The sequence below is a fragment of the Rhinolophus hipposideros genome, assembly GCF_964194185.1.
Source record: "Rhinolophus hipposideros genome assembly, chromosome: 10".
NCBI lineage: Eukaryota > Metazoa > Chordata > Mammalia > Chiroptera > Rhinolophidae > Rhinolophus > Rhinolophus hipposideros.
In genome coordinates, this window is record NC_138056.1 from 13,451,782 (window position 1) to 13,473,092 (window position 21,311).

Genomic DNA, 21,311 nt, shown 5'->3' on the forward strand with positions numbered 1-21,311 from the left:
TTCCCATCAAGTTTAGTTGACAACCTAAGACGAGGCATTCAGTGGGTCGGCTCCAAGCCCTGTAGCGTCGGTGCTTCTGTTTCCTGCTAGAACATACCAGGAAGGTCTGGATTTTGAGATATTTTCCATTCTTATCCAACCATTGGTTCCTAATTAATGACTCAAGTCCAACCAACCAATCCTTCCTTGTGTCTTTCAACTTTTCAGGATGAAAAATCATCAAAGGCCAAAGTGAATGATTTCTTAGCTGAGATTTTTAAGAAGATTGGCTCTAAAGAGAATACTAAAGAGGTGAGAGGGAAAGGGTTGAGCCAAGTGGGGATCTGCTTTATGGAAAACGATCCCTAACATCCATCCCTACCTCTTCCTTTTTCTTGTTAACCAGGGCCTAGCAGAGTTATATGAATATAAGAAGAAATACTCAGATGCTGACATTGAACCATTTCTGAAGAACTCGTCACAGTTCTTCCAGAGCTATGTTGAGAGAGGCCTTCGGGTGATTGAGATGGAGAGGGAGGGCAAAGGCCGTATTCCCACTTCAACAGGTATGGTTTCCTCTAGTAGCTCCAGGAATAAGCTCCAAATAGCTCCCAGCTTAGGAACCGGAGGTTTTGATTGGTTTACATTTATAACCATGCACCTCGATACTTAATGGTCACCAGCGATGTTCACATTGCAATGAACAATGGTCAGCTCAGAGTCACGTGCTTGACCCATCAATCATCATGTGGGCAGTGGCAGTGTGCCTGCCAGCCCTTGAAGCAGCTTCTCCCCCAGTTTCCAGTTCCATGTGCTCTCTTGGTGTCATCCCACCTCGCTGCTGTTCCTCCTGGGCCCCTCTGACTGATTCATCCTGCCCCTGAACTCGTAATGTTGCCATCCCCCGGGGTGCAGTCCAGGATTATCTCTCCTTTCTTACTCTCACTCCCTTAACTAGTCCACCTCCTCTCATCACTTTAAATACCATTTGTATCCCAGCAAGGCCCAGTTTGGGGGAGGTCCAGCTCAGACCTCCTTCCTCACCTTGGCTTACATACCCTGCATGACAGCTCCACTGGGGTTTCTAGTAGATGTCGTGAATTCAGCATGTCAGAAACTAAGCTCCTGCTGTCCCCCCCAGACTTGCTCCATTTGCATTTTCTCCTTGGCAGGTGATGGTAACTTCATCCTTCTAGTTTCCTCAGACCCAAAGCTTTTGAGACTTCTGTTCCTCTGGGTGAGGAAATCCTGTTGGCTCTTCCTCCAAACTGTATGCAGAAGCTACCAAACTTCTCATCACTTTCACTGCTACTGCCCTGGTCTGCATAGCACGTCTCCCCTGGATTGTGGTAGCTCTCTCCTATCTGACATCCCCGCTTCCACTCGCCTCCCTGTATTCATTTCCACATGTAGCCCCAAAATGACACTTCTCAAACATTTTCCCAAGGCTCTCCCTTTCAGCAAGAGCAAAAAGCCTTACAGAGGTCTGTGAGGTCCTACATTATATGGCCCCCAATACCTTTTGTCTCCTACTCTCCCTGACTTTCATTACACTCCATCAGCCACCTTGCTGTTCTGGAACGCACCCAGCACTCACCCAGTTAGGGCCTTTGCACTGGCTGTTTCTTACATTTCTTATCCAACCTAAGATTGCTCTTTCCAAGAAAGCCTTGTGGCTGGCTCCCTTTCCTCCTTCAGGTTTTTGTTCAAATACCATTATCTCAGTGAAACTTTACTACTTGCAACCATCCTCTCATCCCCACATAGCACTTAAACCACCTCTAACATATCATTTAATGTAGTATTTATTAGGTTAATTGTGTGGTGTTTTTCTGTCTCTGATGGAATTTAAAATCCATAAGGGTAAAGATTTTTGTCTGTTTAGTTGCCTGGCATGTAGTAAACACTCAGTAGGTATTTGTTGAATGATATGAATGAATGCTTATCCTAATGTTAAGCTAAAATGTTACTGTTCCCACAGTGAAAAAGCCAGTATCTGAGAATCACTGCTCTAGAGACAAAAGGAAGATTTAGGGGGTGTCAGTTACAGAACATAACTGTCAGCAGCCTTAAACCACAAAGGGACCCAACTGCAGAAGTGCCCTCTACCCTGCAGAGCAGAGCTCGCCCCTTTGCCTGCATTTAGTGCTTCCGAGTCCAGGGAAGCTTACCTCCCCCTGTGTTCTAGAATTTGTTTGCCTACAAACCATGTTCCTCTTCGGTCTTCAGATTCCAGTCCTGTTCTCGCTCACCATGTATCTTGCTGGGCTGAAGCTTCAGTTATGCTAAGTCAGTTCTTGGTTTTAGTTTTTAACCCCTTTAGAATCTTTTGTTGAAGCTCAGTGGGCAGAATGTCTAACAGCACGCCACGCCACAGACGGATGGCACACTGGTTCTGCTGACCGGGTAGGGCCTCCTCTTCTCATTTGCAAAGTCCTTTCTGCTGATGTTCAACATCTGACTGATGCGTTTGGCCGAAACAGCACACTGGCGACACAAGCATGTGACCCCAGGGACTACCGAATGCTTTCATGCCTTCAAGTGTTCAAGCAGCCATCACCGCTGGCTTCTTCATTCATTTTTCACTCTCGGAATGTTCTCCTCATCTGTACCTCAAAGGATTCCTTTTTCCCTAGAGTAACCTTCTTCACTTTTCTCTTTACCGAGGGAGTGTATCTTCCTAGTACTTGATCTTTTTACTATGTAATGCATTTCATTGATACCACATTGGGTATTTTAAAGGCCTGCATATTGTGATTGTTTCTTCTCGGAAATTTCGGCACTGTGTTGGGTTCTTTTGGTTTCCCCCTCTCCTACCAGAATACTGTGCTGGGAGTTATAGACGCTCCAGTTCCTAGCCCTTCCTTGGGTATGTGTTGGACACCTCAGTTTCCCCTTCTTCCTTGTGAATATACCATATCCTTGCTCTCCTTGCTGCCCTCCCCAGTTTGAATAAGACCTTTCCCCTGTGTCTCTCACCTGTTGCGAACCTGGTCTGATTCTTCCAAACATTTCAAGTCCTTCTGTTCTTCGGTTGGGCACTGACCGTATAGTCAGGGGCAGCTCAGGCTGTTTGGGTTGCCCGGCTCAGCTATGGGGTTACAGGTACAGCCCACGATGTGGATGGGTGGCCCAGCTGACATCTGCTTTTCTGTATCGCGTCTATTTCAGAGCATCTCTTATCACCAACTCCAGGTGGATTCTTGTGGATTTTTCAGTCTTTTAAGTACAATGGTGATCTTCAAACCCCCAAATCTTTCCTTTGGTGCAGATTAACAAGGGCTGACTAGAAGTGGGGTGTGTGTATATCTGAAGATTCTTTTCACATTTCTAGGCATCTCCCCTCAGATGGAGGTCACGTGTGTGCCCGCTCCCACAAGCACAGTGTCCTCCACAGGTAACACAAATGGAGAAGAGGTGGGACCGTCCGTCTACTTGGAAAGGCTGAAAATCCTCCGACAGCGATGTGGTCTGGACAATACAAAGGTGCTGCTCCTTTCCCTCTTGGTGGGTTGGGGGCAGTGACAAGCAGGTCAGGGACAGGCTGGCCCCAGAAGTGGCCCGGTCGTGGTATATGTTGTTCCAGAGCCACCTCTGACCTGCTTAGACAATGTCGCTTCTTCTCTCGACAGCAAGATGACCGACCTCCGTTGACCTCTCTGCTCTCCAAACCAGCAGTTCCCACCGTTGCCTCTTCCACAGACATGCTGCACAGCAAACTCTCTCAGCTCCGGGAGTCACGGGAGCAGCACCAGCACTCAGACCTGGATTCTAAGCAGACTCACTCTTCCGGAAGCATGAGCACATCCTCCTCCACAGCTAACATCGATGACTTGAAAAAGAGACTGGAGAGGATAAAGAGCAGCCGCAAATGAAGCTGCCCGCGCCCGGCCCTGCAGCTTCGGTTTACTAAACTAGGGTCCTCAGCGCCCAAGTGGCCTCGGCGGGCCTAGGGCACACGGACTGGGTGTATCATACGTGGGTCTGGGAGGAGTCGTGTGGCACAAGCATTTGTACATACCTGCTTCTCCGTCAGCAGCTGCCTCTAGGAGACTGTCTGTGTGTTAGTTTAGTGTACAGACTTGTAAACAGCTGCCCTCAGCTCAGACTCGTTTCCACATCCTTTTCCTTTTTCTTTTTAATTGCTCATTTGTAAAGTTGTCCTAATCTTTCCTAGCTTTTAACTATTAGAAACTCTTTAATAGTTTCCCTTTGAGTTTGTGAGCTCTTCTCCCTGTAGCCCTGAAGGGTCACGGTATTCTGTATGAATGCATGGCATGAGACAGCTAATTTAAGAGTCTTTTATAAATAAAGTTTGCATTAACTCTACCCATCTTCCAAGCTGCTCCTTACCTGGGAGTGAAGGGCAGCTCTTCTGTCACCTGTGCTTGGGACCAGCTGGGTATTCAGCCAGTTAGAGAAGGGTGGGCGCTGCCTTTTCTTGGCTCCGACGTGTGCTCTTACTCCTTTGGAACAGGAGGACCTCACCTTTCCTGCTTTCCACAGACAGCTCCAAGGAGAGCAAAGAAATCTCACTCTTCCCTGTTTTGAGGTTTTGGTCATGGCTTCCCTCCTGTCATCACTATGGTTCCAAGGAACTGAGGCCTCCTGCCACTTTGCTGCCCAAATGCACGTGAGACTGTGCCCAGGGGTTGCGACTACATTTGGAGTCACTAGACTAAAGGAGTATGGGAAGAACTTAAGAGCTTCCTGCCCAGTTATTAGAGTCTCTGAGTCTAGACTAACAGTTGCTTCCCACGCAGTCTGAGTGAGGGCCAGGAAGTGAACAGAGGAGTCGCCTTTGGAATAAATTCCACAGGGCCTCACTCCGGTCCGAAAAACTCTTCAGTATAAGAGGTTCTGGGTCCAGGTGGCAGACTTTTGGGGCAGTCATTAAGTTCAAAGGAACTCGTCTAGACTACCTCTTCCTCAGCTGGTGGTCAAGAAATGAAGGGTTGATGGCAAAGGAATCCTCTTGATTCCAGTCACGGTTTTCAGGTGGCCCCTACGCTGCTTGAAGTTAAACTTGCCTCTCTTCCTTACACTCGGAGCCTGTGAGAAGGGTTTGCTAAGGGACGCTGAAGGAGTTCATTGCTATCGTAGAACCTATTTAGAAAGAATGGCTGTGCTTGGGTCTGGAATTAACACAGCTAGTTTGCAAACCCAATGTGCCCAGAGCTTACAATGCTGACAGCTGTGTTGGAGGAAAGCGGTCTTGTGAGAATGTGTGCCCTTGTTTAAAAAGATTTGGGGTGTTAGGATTCTTAGTCCCTCCTCCCTACTTGGTTAAAGCTCTGGGCTGCCACGATCCTGCAAGCTCGCTGAAGCCCTGTTTTTACCCTGCTTACTGGTCAACCAGAACCAAAGAATGAGAGCAAAGAACTCAGTCCTAAGTCTCTGTTCCCTGACGTACTGAGAAATGGGAAAAGGCAAGAAAACGGGGAGGGGAGGGAGGTAAAGGTACCTACCTTCGGTCCTTTCCCACTTTAAACCATGAAGTTTGAAGCTCTTAGCTGAAGCTCCTAGGCCAAGCATGGTAACCACGAGACGTCCATGCCCGTCCCCCTATCCTGTCCCCAGGACAGACTCTGTGCAGACTCCGCTCTTCGCCTCCAAGCTCAGGGATGACCCTTCTCAACACAGTCCTCCAGGTAATGACCAGCTATTAGCATTTCACACCAGGTGAAACTCCCACACCCGTTCTAGGCTGTATATAGTGCCTAGTTCCCCCAAGGAGTAATAGCACCCAACAGGAATAGCAGTACATACAAGACGGATCAAATAAACTAAAAACAAATAAGGACACAAATGACCTAAAGAACATGATTAGGCACATTTATGAATCCCGCTCTCCTCTCACCTGGCCCTGTTGTAGGAGTGTGGATTCTATTAAGTCCTCTTTATCCGCTAGTGGGACTGGCTCTGCCGGAGCTGCGATGAACAGCGCTGTGAGCACTGAGGCTCGTAGAGTGGGTCACTTTTATTGAGAACCATGGTTACAGGAACAAAGCACAAAACTCATGCTTTCACTGGATTAGTTTCTGTAGTTTTGCGGTGAGGAGCCTAGAATGCTGGCGGCCCCCTAACCTCCAAAGCGATCAACGACCTTCTTTATCCACTTCTTCAGGCGGAACACATGTGTGTAGAAACCATACTTTCCATCCCTGTCACAGCCTTCACCCCATGAGACGATGCCCATTTGATACCAGCGGTCGTTAAAGGGGCTCTGAGGAAGAGACGGGGTTTCTGATAGTCAAGTCCAAGGTCGTGTCCGTATTATTCTGTCAGGTAACTATTATTGACACCTGGGGTCCCTCCCTACCCACCGTGCCTCCCAGATCTACCCGCCAGCTCCTGGCCTTTAGCGAAGCCAGCTTACCTTCATGACAAAAGGGCCCCCACTGTCACCTTCACAAGCGTCCCCTCGTTTCCCTTCTTCGGGTTTGTAACCTTGAGAGAGAATGGCAGTACTCAGAAGCATAGCTCATTCTCCAGCCACTCCCCTTCCAAGAGACATAGCTGTGAGTGTCCACTTGTCCCCCTCTAGTCGTCCTTGACTTGTCATTTCCTCACCCCACACATCCAATCCTTCAGCAAGTCTTGTCAGCTCTCTCTTCACCATATATCCCAAACCCAACCATTTCTCACCACTTCTATACCTGGTCACGTAACATACCTCTATCCTGAACTACTAGTTTCCTAATTCCACTTTTGCCCACCTCAATCCATTCTCCACCCAACAAGCAGAAGGACTTTAAAAATACAGCAGACTTACAGGTAGCCGAGGATAATGGCGGCTGCCCTTATCCATTCTCCCCACAGAGCCTCAACAATGCAGAACAACAATGGAAGCGACACAAAAAAACCACACCTTCAACATAACTTCAACATACAGAGAACACCCAAACTTCAAATCGATTTAATATATCTAATTGTATCCTAATATTAAAGCTTATGTGGAGATGAGGATGGAAAAATAGCTATTAGATAAAAGAAGTGAGTCCAATTGAAATATAAACCTTTGTAAATAACCCCAAATCTACAAAATGAATAGGTGAAAACTAAACAGATCAATACAAAGATTCTATAGGGAAACAAAAAACTAAGAATAAAAACACCTTGCTACATACGTACAATGGAATATCACTCAGCCATTAAAAAAAATGAAATCTTAACATTGTGACAATATGAATGGACCTAGAGGGTATTATGCTAAGTACAATAAGTCAGACAGAAAGAAAAATACTATATGATCTCACTTATATGTGAAATCTAAAGAACAACATAAATAAAACAGAAACCAACTCATAGATACAGAGAACAAGCTGATGGTTGCCAGACGGGAGGAGGGAAACAAAAAAAGCAGGGATAGTAACCCTGAAATTGAATCTAATTAATGAAGGACCTTTTAATGCTAAAAGCCACAATTCACAGTGAATAAATAACTTATGAATATGTGCACCAAATAACACAGCAACCACATTTATAAAGTAAAAAATATAACAGAGGGTGCCAAAAAAAGTACACATTTTAAGAAAGGAAAATACCGTATTAAAATTGTAATAATATATATTCATAACAATAGATGAATACAAGTCACGTTTGACTTCTGCAATTACAATAGGTGGTCAAATTTTAATTCAATTTTTTCCCTTCTTAAAATGCTTATACATTTTTTTGGCACCCTCTGTATATTACAAGCAATGTAAGGAGACAGAAATACATTAATAAAAGAATTTAACACACTAAACTCAGTATAAGACAATTTCAATGAACTGAAAACAAATAAGGATATAAATGACCTAAATGACAAGTGTTGTGCTACATTTATGAATATATATATCAAGCTTTACACATGGATAATAGAGAACACACCTACACACCTCAAGCACATGTATAACACTCAGAAATTAATCAAACAGCTCTCTCAAATCAGTTCCATAAACTAGAAATATTACAAACAATAATCTCATCATAATGCAGCAAAACTCAAAATTGTTAACAAACTCAAAATACAAAAGGGCCCTCCCATCTGGAAATTTAAAAACCACCTATTAAACAACTTTTGGGTGAAAGCAGAATACGTACAAACTGAAATTACAGAATTTCTAGAAAAATAATGATAATGAAAACACTACATAGTGTTTTCTACGAACAGGAAAATGCATAGCCCTACTCAAAAATAAAAAATAAATTGTCAGCTCAAAAGACTAGAAAGAGGACAGCAAAATAAACCAAAAGAAAGCAAAAGAAAATAACATTTTAAAAGATAAAAACAGAAATTAATGAAGTACAGAATTAACAATAGGCCTAATTAGTAAGTCAAACTCCTAGGTATCTTTTGTTTGTTTTTGCAACCACTAGCTAATTTACTCAAGAAACATAAGAGGAAAGCAACACAAATACGTAAAATAAGGTGCCAAGGGGACAATGTCCCCTGGAAAGGGACAATGTAGACCTGAACAATCTGGAAGACATTTCTTGTGCTTGGATAAAATGACTCAACAGCAAAAAGATGTCAGTTCTGGGCGGACGGTGGCTCAGTTGGTTAGAACATGAGCTCTGGGCAACAGGGTTGCCAGTTCGATTCCCACATGGGCTACAGAGTTGCGCCCTCCGCAACTAGAATGAAGACAACGAGCTGCCACTGAGCTCCCAGATGGCCGGATGGCTCAGTTGGTTACAGCGTGTCCTCTCAAACACAAGGTTGCCAGTTCGACTCCCACAAGGGATGGTGGGCTGTGCCCCCTGCAACTAAGATTGAACAACGGCAACTGGACTTGGAGCTGAGCTGCGCCCTCCATAACTTAATTGAAAGGACAACAACTTGACTTGGAGCTGATGGGTCCTGGGAAAAAGACACTGTTTCCCAATAAAAAGAAAAAACAAAGATGTCAGTTCTTCCTAAATTTCTAAATTTAACATAATCCAAATAAAAATACCCACAAGCCTTTTTATGGAGCTAGACAAGTTGATACCAAAGTTCATATGGAAAAACAAACATGCAAGAATTTCCAGGAAAACTCTGGAAAAGAAAAACTAAGACACAACAAGCCCTACCAGATATTAAAATATACTCTTAAAGCCTCTATAACTACAACAAGATAATGTTTTAATATAATAGATAACAGACCAGGAGAACCAAATAGAATGTCTTTGAATAGAAACAGATTTAAGAAATCTGGTATGTGATGAAGGGCAAATCACTAGGGCAAAGATAGAAATTTTAATAAATGGTGTAGGGACAGCTGGTTAGCCATTTGGAAAAAGATAAATTTTATCCAGACCTTACATCATACACAAGCATCAAGTCCAAATGACTCAAGAGTATAAGAAAAATGAAACCAAGTACTAGAAGAAAACATGAGTGAATTTCTCTACAGCCAGAGTATAAGGAAAGTTTCTCTAACTCTAACTCAAAACCCAGATGCAATAAAATAAAATGTTAATAAATTTTACTACACAAAAAAAAATTTGATTGAGTGGCAAAAAAATTGTAAAGTTTAGAAAAACTAACTGGAAGAAAATATTTGCAACATGTATCACAAACAAAGGTCTAATATTAATATGTGAAGAACTCTTAAAATTGATGAGGAAGGGATGAAAAATGGGCAAAAAAATGATATAAAAATGGTCACTAAGCATATGAAAAGATGTTCAACTGCAAAATATTGGAAAGAATCTAAATGCCCAGACACAGGAAATTGTTGATTATACTCTGGGTACATCGACGTAACGGAGTATAATGTGGCTATTAAACCTTTTCCAAAGAATAAGGAAAAACTCTATAACCAATATGAAGTGGATTTCCAGGATACATAAAGGGAAAAAAGCAAAGTACAAAAGAGTATGTACAGTACGTTACCCTGTGTGGAAGAAAAAGGAAATAAAAGTGTATACATGTATCTGCTCATTTGTGCAAGTAGAAACACGAGGAGAATAACCCACAAACTACTGAGATTGGTTAACTAGAGGGCCTGGATGGAAATGGGATGGAAAGGATGGGGTGGGAACAGGATAGGAGGGAAAGGGGAGTGTCAGTTCTCTGAGTATAACTGTTTCAGAGAGTCTGAATTTTAGAACCACGTTAATACTCCAAAAGCAAAATAAAAACAACAAAGATGGGGAGGCAAAACTGAATACAATCGAAAACAAATGAATCTAACTGTATTTTAAATAAATAACACAAAGGGGGAGAAAAAATATCCAACCCAAGTTACTTTTGAACACAGTATTTTAACTAGATATCCTCAGGCCAACGACAGAAACAATTGAAGAAATGCTGAACTCTAGTTAGGAGGATTGTTTTAACAGCGATTGATGAGTGATTCTGAAAGTGTGTACTATTGATTAAACGAGTAAATATAATATGGAGAATGGGAGTTAGGTTTCTCACTGTCAACAAAGCATTGTAGATGTGGAAAGGGGGAAGCTAAAATTAATACTGTTGGATTGCTATGGGAGGTTTCAATGTGAGCTCATGGTTTTAGATTGATGGCTAGGTGAGAGAGAGATAGATAGATAGATATAGATGTTAGTTTATACGTAACACACACTTCCGGTTCTGTCTACTGAGAGGACCTAGGAGCAATGACAGCCCAGCAGCAATGTGCACACCTACCACCCAGATCCTGGTTTCTAAATACCATTCCCCACTAGAAAGGAAGTAGGATGAATCAGCAACATTGGTCTGCGCTGAAAGGAAGTATTCAAAGAATGACAGGGACAGCTCCAAAAGTCACAGACGTCAGGTTGCAGGGACTCCCACTGGCCAAATCTGGGGTAATTTGAACATCAAAATAATGACAATAACAAATTATAACCCTTGGAATAAAGTAAGGCCCCATGAGTCCACAATGACAGAATGAAAGGAAAGGTCTTCCCTGCAGTAAATTAATAACTAATAAATGTAGAAGGAATGAGTGAATTAGAAAATCACCATGTGGCAGCCCAATAGTTGGGAGAACACTTTGATGAGAAATAGGATAGACAGTATCAAAATTTCTCCCCACCAGATATTAATTAATTACAAAGAAGAAACCAGAACTTTACAGTGAGAAACCTGGCAGATGTAGACAGCATCTTAACCAAGAGGTCAGAGTTAATCTCACCAGTTAGCGACAAATCAACATCACACACCTGTTAATGGGATGCACTGAGAAGGCACGGCACACTTAGCCTGCATCTGCCCCCGAGTAAACCTTAACCCCAAACTGAGGGCCAATGTTCAGATTCACTGCCTTGTACTCATCAAACATGTCAAGGTCAAGACAAAGAATGATTGACAACTAAAGACAATGAGTAATCCTGACTGGATCCTGGATGAGAAAAACATTTTTCTTTTCTTTTGTTATAAAAGACATTAGCAAATCGGATAAATGAAACACATTTGAACAATGTCTACAGATTAGATAATGGTATTATATCAGTTTTCTGATTTAGTCATTGTGCTGTGGTTATATAAGAGAACATCCTTGGTTTTGGGAAATACTCGATTATATGGGTGAAAAGATACCATACGTACAATTTGCTCTCAAACAGTGTGTGTGTATGTGCGTGTGTATATAAACATACACATGTACCCAAAGTGGTGTTGGCGGAATCTAGATGATGGTATACAGGAATTCTTTGTATTATTTTTGCAACTTTTCTGAGTCTGAAATCATACTAAAATTGTTTTTTAAATTTTAATTTAAGTTAGGCCATTTATTCACCTGCCCCAAACCCTCCAATAACTTTGTATCTCAATAAAAGCCAAAGTTCTTCCAGGCCCTGAGGGAAGTGGCCGTCCTCTGCCTGCCCACCCATCTCCCCTGACCTACTGCTGCCCTTCCTGTGTTTCCTGCACTCCAGCCACGCAGGCCTCCCTGCTCCTTCTCAGACATGCCAAGCATGCCCCCACCTCAGGGCCGTTGCACCTGCTGTCCCCTCAGCTTGGAGTGCACTTTCCCTAGACTCGCTCACTTCTTCCAGTGAAGAGTCTCTGCTCAAACACCACCTCCTCAGAGAGGCCTTCTCCAACCAGTCCGTTTCGACGATCACCTCTGTCCCCATGTCTCTCTCCCTCACTCTGCTCCATTTTTCTTCCTAGCAGGGATTTTGCTATTCTAGATCTTTTTTATTGACCATCCCTCCTTCTAGGAAGGAAGCTCTGAGGACACAGGCACCTGTTTGGGTCCTTGTCGTAGACCGTGGAATACTGCCTGGACCCCTAAGCACTCAATCAATATTTGTTGAACAACTGAACAAATGAATGGCTTTTCCTCCCCCACCATGGTCTCTTGTCATTACCTGGGCTCACACATACTGACCACCAGTGACCGGCACCACGCCTTGCACTTTGTATACACTGTTCTGTTGAAGCCTCACACCACCTTCTGGAATAGAGGCTTTTATCTCCATTTTACAGAGGAAGAAACTGAACCTCCAGAGGTTAAGCAACTTTGCCCAAAGTCATGTGACTTGTAAGTGACTGGGGCCAGGACTTAAACAGGTCTGTGCTCCTACCCTGTCTCCACCTCCCCGCCCCCGAGGCCCTGCCGTTCCCTCCAGCTGAGCCATACCCCGGCGACTCACCGGCACAGAACATGTTGTCCGTGGTGCGGATCCGGGTGGAGGCCTTGCACACTGGCCGTTCCACGATGGGCACGTTGACCACCTGCAGGACGCTGGGCTGTGCGTCAGTAGGATTGGCCATCCACGTCTCCTTCAGGTTGCCCCAGCCGGTCACCCGCCCTTTGTATCCAGCCTGGAGCAATCTTTGAGGAAAAGAGACGGACCTGGTAAGAACCGACCCCCGTAGGCGTCTGGCTCCAGCACCATCCTTTGGGGACCTGAATCTCAAACACCAGTGCAGAAAGAACTTGTGGGTTTGCTCCAAGAAACTGAGGCCTGGAAAAGGGACGAAACTTCTGCAAGGCCTCTCCACAGGGCCAGTCAAGCCCAGGACTCAGCCCAGGCCTCTGCCTCTTAGCTGGCGGCCCCCCAGCGGCCCCACCTGGCCGCCCCACCTGGCTGCCGTCTGCTTGTCCGGTAGGCACACAGGATGGATGTAGGGGCTGAAGGAGATGGGCTTCTTGAGCTTCAGCAGGGCAATGTCGCGGTCTAGCATGTCCCTCCAGTTGTACCTGGGGTGAATGTAGATCTTCTCCAGCATGGAGATCTTTTCAATGCCTCGCTCATACCTGCGCAGACCCCAAAAGAGAAACGGGGAAGCTGTAAGCCATCCAGAGAGTGGCAGCAGTTCCTTGAGGAAGGAAACAGCCTGCCCTCAAGGTCTGGGAGCCAGGGTGACCAGCAGGTCGTCAGTGAGGTGGCGCTTGGTGGCTCCTTCCTGGACTGAAGCTGCACAGAGTTTGGAGTCAAACAGTCCAGGCAGATGGGGGAAGGACGGCAGGCTGCAGGGCAAGGTCCCAGCAGTCTTGATTCAGAAGTCATTCCCGGGCCATGCCCTGGTGTCTGGGAGGGAGCGAGGGGCAGGCCAGGATTGCACTCTGCAAAGTCTTAGTTGCTCTGACCCCAGCTCCAGGCCTCGGTCAGGACATGGCCACGTGGATTCTACAGCAGAGGCTGCTGGGTTTCCCACGTGGGAGCTGTACCACCACAGCCTGGCACCATCGCTCAGGAGGACTCAGACCCCTGCCAGACAGCCCTGGACCCCCATTCTGTACCTGGTGCGGGAATGCTTGCCAATGCGCACCAGAAGTTCATTCTCAGTGAGGTTCTTGTCCCAAGGTGGGTACAGGAGACAGTGGGCAGCAGTGAGGACCCAGCGGTCACTGATGAGGCTGGCCCCGCACAGCAGCTCCTGGGGACTCTTCCGGAAAAGCATCACCTGCCTAAGAGGGGGAACAGGAAGCATTAGAGCTGAGGAGCTGCCCCTCCACCAGCCCTAGAAGCAGGAAGTCCCAGATTTAAAACTAACTGACAGAGCTGCCTGCTGAGCCCAGACCCCAGCTTGACCTGGCCACCCTTGAGGAGTGGGGCATCCACGTGACGGCAAGGGGTGGCTTCGTGCTTTCTGCACCCTTTCCCAGATTCTTCTAGCCCAGAGTTGTGCCGTTTAGCAGAGCTCTGCGGTCAATTGACCTGGGTTCAAGTCCTACTGTGCAACCCATGGGGGTGTCACTTAGGCAAGTCCCTTAAACTCTCTGAGCCCAGCCCCGCCTTCTGCATGTGAGAAGTAATAAACCCAATCTCAAAAGACTGTTGTGAGAACTCGATGAGATGCTGTGCTGGGCCTGTGAGGGTCGAGAAGTTTCCCTGAGCTGGGAGCCCCAGGCCGAGTGAAGGCAGCTCCGGGTAAAAGGTCAGGAACGCACCAAGGCGCCAGGCCCAACTCCGCGTCCGAACCCGCCACGATGCGCCCGTCCATGTAGGACTCCAGAAGCTCCTGCTCCGTTTTGTCCTCCAGTGACTTCTTCTCGAACAGAGGCCGCAGCCCACAGTCTGCAGAGCAAGCCGAGCGGTGAGAGGCCGGGCGGTGACAGACCGCGTGCAGCCTCCACGGGTGGCCCGGCGGCCCCGCCCCGCAGCCTCACCTGCCTCCCCAGCGCCGAAGGTCTTCTCATCAAAGAAGGTTTGGAACTCCTCCTTGGCGGTGCGCCCTTCTATGGCCCTGTCCGGGTCCTCGCCCAGCCCGTCGACCATCTCCTCATCTATCGACTCCTCTGCAGGGACCCAGCACTAGATGGGACAGGGCTGGGCCGCTCCTCACCCACCCTCTAGACCTCCCCAAGACTCTGGCCTGGCACTGGAGACCATTTGGTGTAGAGGTTAAGAGCTCAAGTTCACCTGGATTACTAGGCATCTTAACCTCCCGAGGCCTCATTGTACTCAGCCATGAAATGGGGATAAAATCTGTTCCCACCTGAGTTAATGGACCAGCTGTAATGAGCGCACTCACGTACGCATGTGTTAAGCCATAGGTTAAGGAAGGCGCTGTTCTCATTATTCGCTGCAGGTTTGTCACCTGTCTCAGGTCCCCTCCCCAGGCCCTGCCCTCTCACCACAATAGTGGAGGTCACAGTACTCGAAGTCACCAGGCATCCCGCCCACGTAGCACCAGGCGCCCTCCTGGTCCCCGTCTGGATTGCGGCAGAAATTCTCCACCAGTGGCACCGCGGGGTTGAAGTCCTGGTCCTTGCTCAGGGTCTTAGCCTGGCTGCTGGCCCAGGCCAGGCAGGGGGACCCACTGATGGTAACCGCCAGGTTTCCCTGGTAATTCTGGCCACGCTCAATGACACACTGCTCCACTAAAGGTGACACATTCACCGTGGAGCCTCGGGAGCGTGGGGTCAGTTCCACAGTGAATCCGCTTGTGCCTGGTGGGTGAGGAGGCAAGGGAGCAGAGTGGGACGACACGTAGAGCCAGGCAGTCAGGATGTGAACCCCTGCCTCACAGCCCTCTTCTTGTGTGACCTCAAAAAACTTCACTTTCTGAGCTTCAGTCTGCTTGCCTCTGAAAGGGGTTGCTAATGCCATTCTTGTAGGGTCACTGATAGATTTAAACAAAATACATGTCACAACTGTCTGGTGTATAATAGGCCAGAGATAGTAACTAGGTTTCACCACCTGTAATCTGTTACAGGGCTATCTGTAATCTATTGCTACTGACTGCCTGGAGTTTTTAAAGAAAGATTCTGTGTTTTTATAGAGGCACAGCAGGAAATATAGCTGGGGTGACTAAGGGTGTCTACGCAAGGCAGTAAGTCAATTTCAGCAAGCTTTCTCCTCCTCTTGACCTTGACCTTGGGATGCTCTGGTCAATGGAACACGGGCAAAACTGATGGTGCCAGTTCTGAGCCTCGGCCTGAAGACACAGTGTGAGTTTCTGCTCGCTGTTTGGTACTTTTGCCATCACCCTGGGAAGATGGTGCTGTTTAGCGCCAGAAGGAGTACATATGGAGCAGACCTGGACCCAACCCTCACAAGGCGCCAAGCCCAGCTGTACCCATAGTTTGAAGAAAGCACCAACCAAGCCCAGGTTACCTCATGGGCCCCACAGACACATGAGCAATGCCACCCCAGCCGCCCCTCAGACACATGAGAAATAAATGGTTATTGATGTACGCCCCCGAGCTTATGTGGTTGTTGGTCATTTTGTGGGTTTTGCAGCAAGATTATAGCTATGGCTAACTGACACATCACGGAAAATAAAAATGGCAGAATGGACTGTATGAGGCTTGCTTGCTGTAGGTGAAGCCTAAAAAAGGGCACGTGGACTGAAACAGTTAGTGAGGGCTTCCTGGAGGAAAGAGGGCCTTGAGCAGGAAGGAGAGCATATCTGGAGTGAGCCACAGGCTGGAGCATAAGGAAGTGAAGTGGGAGGAAGAGGGGGAGGCTGAAAGCCAACTCCCTCTGGTCTCCTGGTTTCACTGACCAACAGGCCCAAATCGGTTGCAAATGACTAACCCCCACTTAACGGGAGTCAGGCTCTGGGTTCCTGTCCCAGGCCCCATGCAGACGCCGTGGCCAGGGCCTGCCTGATCACCCCTAACTCACCACAGATGGGGATGCTGCACGCCTCCCTCCGCACGGTGGGGTCCGAGGTGTAGCACCAGGGCCCATCTGAGCTGCCATCTGGGTTGCGGCAAAAATTCTCCTGCAGGTCAGCCCCAGGGTGGGTGGTGGAGTTGATTCTAGAAAAGGAAATGGCTCAGCAGGAGGCCATGCCCCTTCAGTGTCTCCTAGCCCACCCGCCCCCCCCCCATTCTCAGCCCGCTGGCAGACAGGCTGCCCATCACTTACTCAGGCTTATGTGGGTAGTAACTCCTCCATAGCTGGCACTCGATGCCTGACCGGGTGAAGCTCTCGTTCCCTCGGTAGTTCATACCCAGACCTTCAGCACAGTTACCTGCAGAGACCCCAGTCTGTCTCCCCCCTTTGTCTTAGCAAAGCTCCATCTACCCCTTCCAAACTCCTCACGACTCTTAACCTGCACTTACTCAGCACCTCCTCTGCACTCAGCAGTACTGCAATCCATTTAACAGTAGTCACTGAATATTTACTGTGACACAGGGACAGGTGCAGTGCCAGGTATTAAGGACATAGTGATGAATAAGACAGTCATGATTAAAGTAGGTCCCTGCCCTCATGGAGCTTATATTCAGTGGGTCCTCATGGCCAGCAGGATGAAAAAGTGAACAAGGCCTAACCTGACCCTGGTCTACCTGTCCTGTCATCTTAGAGCCTCGTGCCTCAGGGCCTTTGCACATGCTATTTTCTTTGCCTGGGAATGCTCTCCTCTTTGTACATCAATGCATCTCACAAATCCGGGTGAAACTCTGCTGCTTCTGGGGAGCTGTCCCTGATTCTGTCAGCAAACTAAAGGCTCCTTCTCCTGGCATTCTCTTGGTACCTGGAACAGAATTTTTCCTGCAATTACATTGATGTTTTATGGTTTCGTTTTCCTGTGAAATTGTGAGCTTCTTGATTCTCACAAAACATCCAGCACTTGACATAGTGCCTGGCACCTAGCAGGGGCGTAGTGAAAGTATGGCCCGTGATTAAAGAGCTCATGTTGTGGGGTCTGTTGTCACACTAACAGTGTATTCAGAAGGCTCAGCAAGGTGGTGCCATTTGGACTAGACCTTGAAGGATAGGGAGATTTTCAGTAGGAAGATGACAATGTAAGGAAGATCCAGGAAGTAGGACCACCTTGGCATGTTCGGAGAAGAGCTTGCTGTCAGAGTAGCTGGGGGCCTGGGTTCATGGTTGGTGCAATGGAAGATAAGGCTAGAAGGGGAGGTTAAGGCCAGAACCTGCAATGTTTGCCAGGCTAAGAAGCTGGTGCTTTATGCTGGAGGCACTGGGCAGCCAGCCACTCAAGGTTTTGGAGAACGAATGTGACATATTCAGAGCACTGCCCTGGAGACATGGGGAAGACTGGCATGGACAGCGCTTCCGATGAGAATGAGGCCTTGAACATTAATTCATTATCCATTCATTCATTTGTTCCTTCAACATTAATCATCTTATCAGAACCAGGTGCAAAATAGCATGACAGCAGAACAGAAAGGCAGAATCAGAAGCTGGGGGCTGCTGCCGCTGGGCAACCTGCTGACCTACACCTCCTCTGCTTTCCTCCCAGGCTGTCCCCTTCATATCCTGACCTCCCACCCCCACATCGATTCCTCACCTTCCAGACATTCAACGAGCTTTTCTCGAGGTTTCCTCACCAACTCACAAGCTGGAAAAGACCCAGAAACACCTTTGGAATTGGGGCAGGGACAAGGTGGGCTCAAGTAAAGGGTGGGACGACATTCAGAAACAGAGAGATGGACAGACAAATGGAAGGGACGGAGGGAGGGTGGGAGGTAAAGGGCATGGGGGTAGATAATTGGATGGACCAGATTCTCTAGAGTAGAACATTCTCTAAGTGGGGTCCCCAGGACTTTCTTCCTGAAGCAGACCTTTCCCAGTGCTCACCTGTGTACTTGGCCCAGAAAGCATCCTGAAAAGCAAGGGTTGAGCATGAGGCTATGGCAGGACGCTGTTGTGTTTTTGTTTTTAGTAAATATTATGTCTTCTCCCTATACTTTTCTCTTTCCCTTACCCTGGTCACTCTGGGAAGGTTTGTGGCAGTTTCCTGCTTTTGTTTCCAAATGCCCACTAAAGAGAGGAGAGCTTTCCCACCCCCACCCAAGTCTGAAAGGGATTCCCCTGGGTGGGGTAGACTAGAGAAGAGGGGGCATGGGGTGCTGGCCGTGGGGTTCAGGCAGAGCCCCAAGGAAGGGAAAGGTTGCAGGGTTCCCGGAACAGAGAGGCCAAGGCCCAGGACTCCCAGCCCCACCAGAGTCCCACGCCCCAAGATCAAAGAGACTTAGCAGAAAAGCTGAAGCAGAGAGGCCACGGGGGCAGAGACTCCAGAGATCCTGAGGTAGACAGATGTCTGAAGCCTGAGAGGCCCCCCGATGTCCTGGAGCCTTATCAGCCCCCGAGACCAGACATCTTGACCTCCAAGGCCCACAGGTTGTTCACCTTGGCAGCCAGTGAAATGGGGCCCAGAGATAGAATTAGGTTAAAGAGCTGGGATGCTCCTCGCTCCCCTCCCTTGTGCTCCTAGAGCCGGGCCCACTTGGAGGGATCCTGGCCCTCGTCTGAGCAGCCTGGCCCTCCCTCCCTCCCTCACCGTGGCACTGGTCGACTCCAGTGCCTCGAAAGCCTCCTCGTAGCTGCACTGCTCCTCTATGCACTCTCGCTCCAGGTTGCCCCTGCGCAGCTCCTCCAGGAAGCCACTGTTGGCGCGTCGGACCCGCTGGAGCAGCGACAGTGCTTGCTGAGGCTCCAGGAACACTGCAGTAGGAGGGGCGTGAGACAGTGGCCTGAGGCAGCCTGGCTGTCTTGGCCATCATGGGGGCAGGAAGCAAGCCTGGCCTGGACTGCTGGCTTCTGAAAAGGGGTATCTGGGATGGCAGCAGGACCTGAAAGGCTGCTAATGGTAGCCCACTAGCTCCCCTCCTTTCATGGGTCACCCCAGTCCACTCCCCATATGGCAAGAGAGAAGTCGTCACTGTCTGGCCAGCCCTGAGCACTGGACTCCTTCCCTAAGCTGGATACTGTGACTGAGGCCTACCTGGGGCTGGCTTTCTGTTCTCTCTCGAGCCAGGGGACCTTAGCCATGGGCCCACATCCCAGTCCGCCAGCCTATCCCAGCTTCCAAGCCCCCCTTACCATGCTGGCTGTGCACAAGGCTAAACAGAGCAGCCAAGGCCAGGCAGCCAGGTAGCCACGGGCCTCGGACGTGCGCCATAGTGTGTCGGCTTGGGACGCGGAGGGCTCATCCTGACCTCTCAGGTTAATGTTAAACTAATATGAAGAAATCAGCTGAGAGGAAGTGGTCAGCAGGTCAGGGCCATGGGGACAAGTGAATAGATACTGTGTTCCCCCGAAAATAAGACCTAGCTGGACCATCAGCTCTAATGCATCTTTTGGAGCAAAAATTAATATAAGACCTGGTATTATTATATTATACTATATTATACTATATATTATACTATATATTATACTATACTATATATACTATTATGCTATACTATATATACTATATGCTATACTATATATTACATTATATTATATTATATTGTATTATATTATATTACATTACATTACATTATATTACATTATTATTATAGACTGGGTTTTATATTATAGTAAAATAAGACCGGATCTTACATTGATTTTTGCTCCAAAAGATGCATTAGAGCTGATTGTTCAGCTAGGTCTTATTTTCGGGGAAACAGGGTAGTTCACACCGCCATTTGGGAGCACAGGTCCTCCTGAGAACAGAGATGGATGATCCGGGAGGAAGTCCCAAAGGAAAGACCAATGTAACCACTATCATCCAGCCCCCACTTCCCTGAACATGTGCCAACTGGGGCCAGTGGGGTCACAAGGTCTCTCCAACTCCTTCCAATCCTAACATATGGTGACGGTTGCTTTGATCTCTGTGTGCCTCAGTTTCCTTATCTGTATATGGGAAGAGTACTTTGATGGGAAGATTAAAGGAGATTGTGAATGGAAAGCCCATGAAAGTGCTTACTAATCAGTAGGTACATGGATGTAAACCAACAGGGAGGTTTGTGTGATTCCCACACACAGATATAAGAAAGTAGCGACAAGGGTGAGGTCAGCAAAGCGCTGCCCACGCTGCCCTAGGACACACTTGGGTCAGGGACAGCCAACATTTGCTCTCAGCCTCTCAGCCACCGAAGGAAGGTCCTGTTTCCCCTGCTGCCCACCTGGGGAGCTGTGGAGGAGTGTTTGTGTGCAGTGGGCGCCCGGGAAGAGGCGTCAGGGCCAGGCCTCCTGGGCCTCTGTTCTGCTTCCTCTCATCTCCTAGGACCTATTGCCTGGATTCTGGAAACAGGGGCCAGCCCAGTTCCCAGGGTCTCACGATGGGGCCCCTCTCGCTCCCCCTGTAGTCCTGGCCAGCCTACAGCACCTGGTGGTCCCACACTGCCCCTCGCCCAGCCCTGCTCCCGCCCCTCCCCCACTTCCTGTTTACAGTACACAAGGTAAATATTAGTCCTAGGTCTAAGTAGGACAGAGGGACAAAGAGCAGAAACACAGGTTCTTACCTCGCTGTCCTTCGGGCCTGACCGTTCAGGGTCTGGACTGCGGTTCTGTATAGTCTGGGAGGATCACAGGGAAGGCTCTTCCCAATGCAGAGAACTTGGGACCAGGACTCCCACGAATCAGCTTAATTCCTTGGTCGCCCAGTTCCTACATTTAGATTTATATATATTTATGTTGTATATTTCTTTTCTTCTATTTTTTAGGGTGAGATTTAACGTATATACAATAATGTTAAAATAAATCCTAAGTGTTTA

General features: G+C 47.7%; 2 protein-coding genes across 7 annotated transcripts in view; one reads left to right on the forward strand and one right to left on the reverse strand.

Moving 5' to 3' along the window:
• CKAP5 (cytoskeleton associated protein 5) overlaps positions 1 to 4,308 on the forward strand; it is an 86,617-nt gene extending 82,309 nt beyond the window's left edge. For 4 of the 5 annotated variants that reach the window (XM_081064349.1, XM_081064350.1, XM_081064352.1 and 1 more), the window contains exons 41-44: positions 208 to 291; positions 386 to 545; positions 3,314 to 3,465; positions 3,612 to 4,308. In XM_081064349.1, the coding sequence (XP_080920475.1) occupies positions 208 to 291; positions 386 to 545; positions 3,314 to 3,465; positions 3,612 to 3,854 (639 nt within the window). In that variant the 3' untranslated portion in view covers positions 3,855 to 4,308. The remainder of the gene's footprint in view (positions 1 to 207; positions 292 to 385; positions 546 to 3,313; positions 3,466 to 3,611) is intronic. The other variant, XM_081064353.1, reaches the window with a different exon arrangement.
• On the reverse strand, positions 4,302 to 19,758 carry F2 (coagulation factor II, thrombin). 2 transcript variants are annotated; one of them, XM_081064355.1, is made up of 14 exons: positions 19,654 to 19,758; positions 19,112 to 19,275; positions 18,409 to 18,433; positions 18,119 to 18,169; positions 16,729 to 16,834; positions 16,483 to 16,619; positions 14,988 to 15,302; positions 14,520 to 14,648; positions 14,301 to 14,427; positions 13,650 to 13,817; positions 12,990 to 13,163; positions 12,556 to 12,737; positions 6,359 to 6,429; positions 4,302 to 6,205 (listed from the first exon to the last, which is right to left on the reverse strand). In XM_081064355.1, exons 1-14 carry the CDS (start codon positions 19,730 to 19,732, stop codon positions 6,062 to 6,064), a joined length of 1,872 nt encoding a protein of 623 aa, XP_080920481.1. In that variant the 5' UTR covers positions 19,733 to 19,758; the 3' UTR covers positions 4,302 to 6,061. The 2 variants fall into 2 exon arrangements, with proteins under 2 accessions (XP_080920481.1, XP_080920480.1); XM_081064354.1 differs by lacking the exon at positions 18,119 to 18,169.
• Positions 19,759 to 21,311: the final 1,553 nt, after the last annotated feature.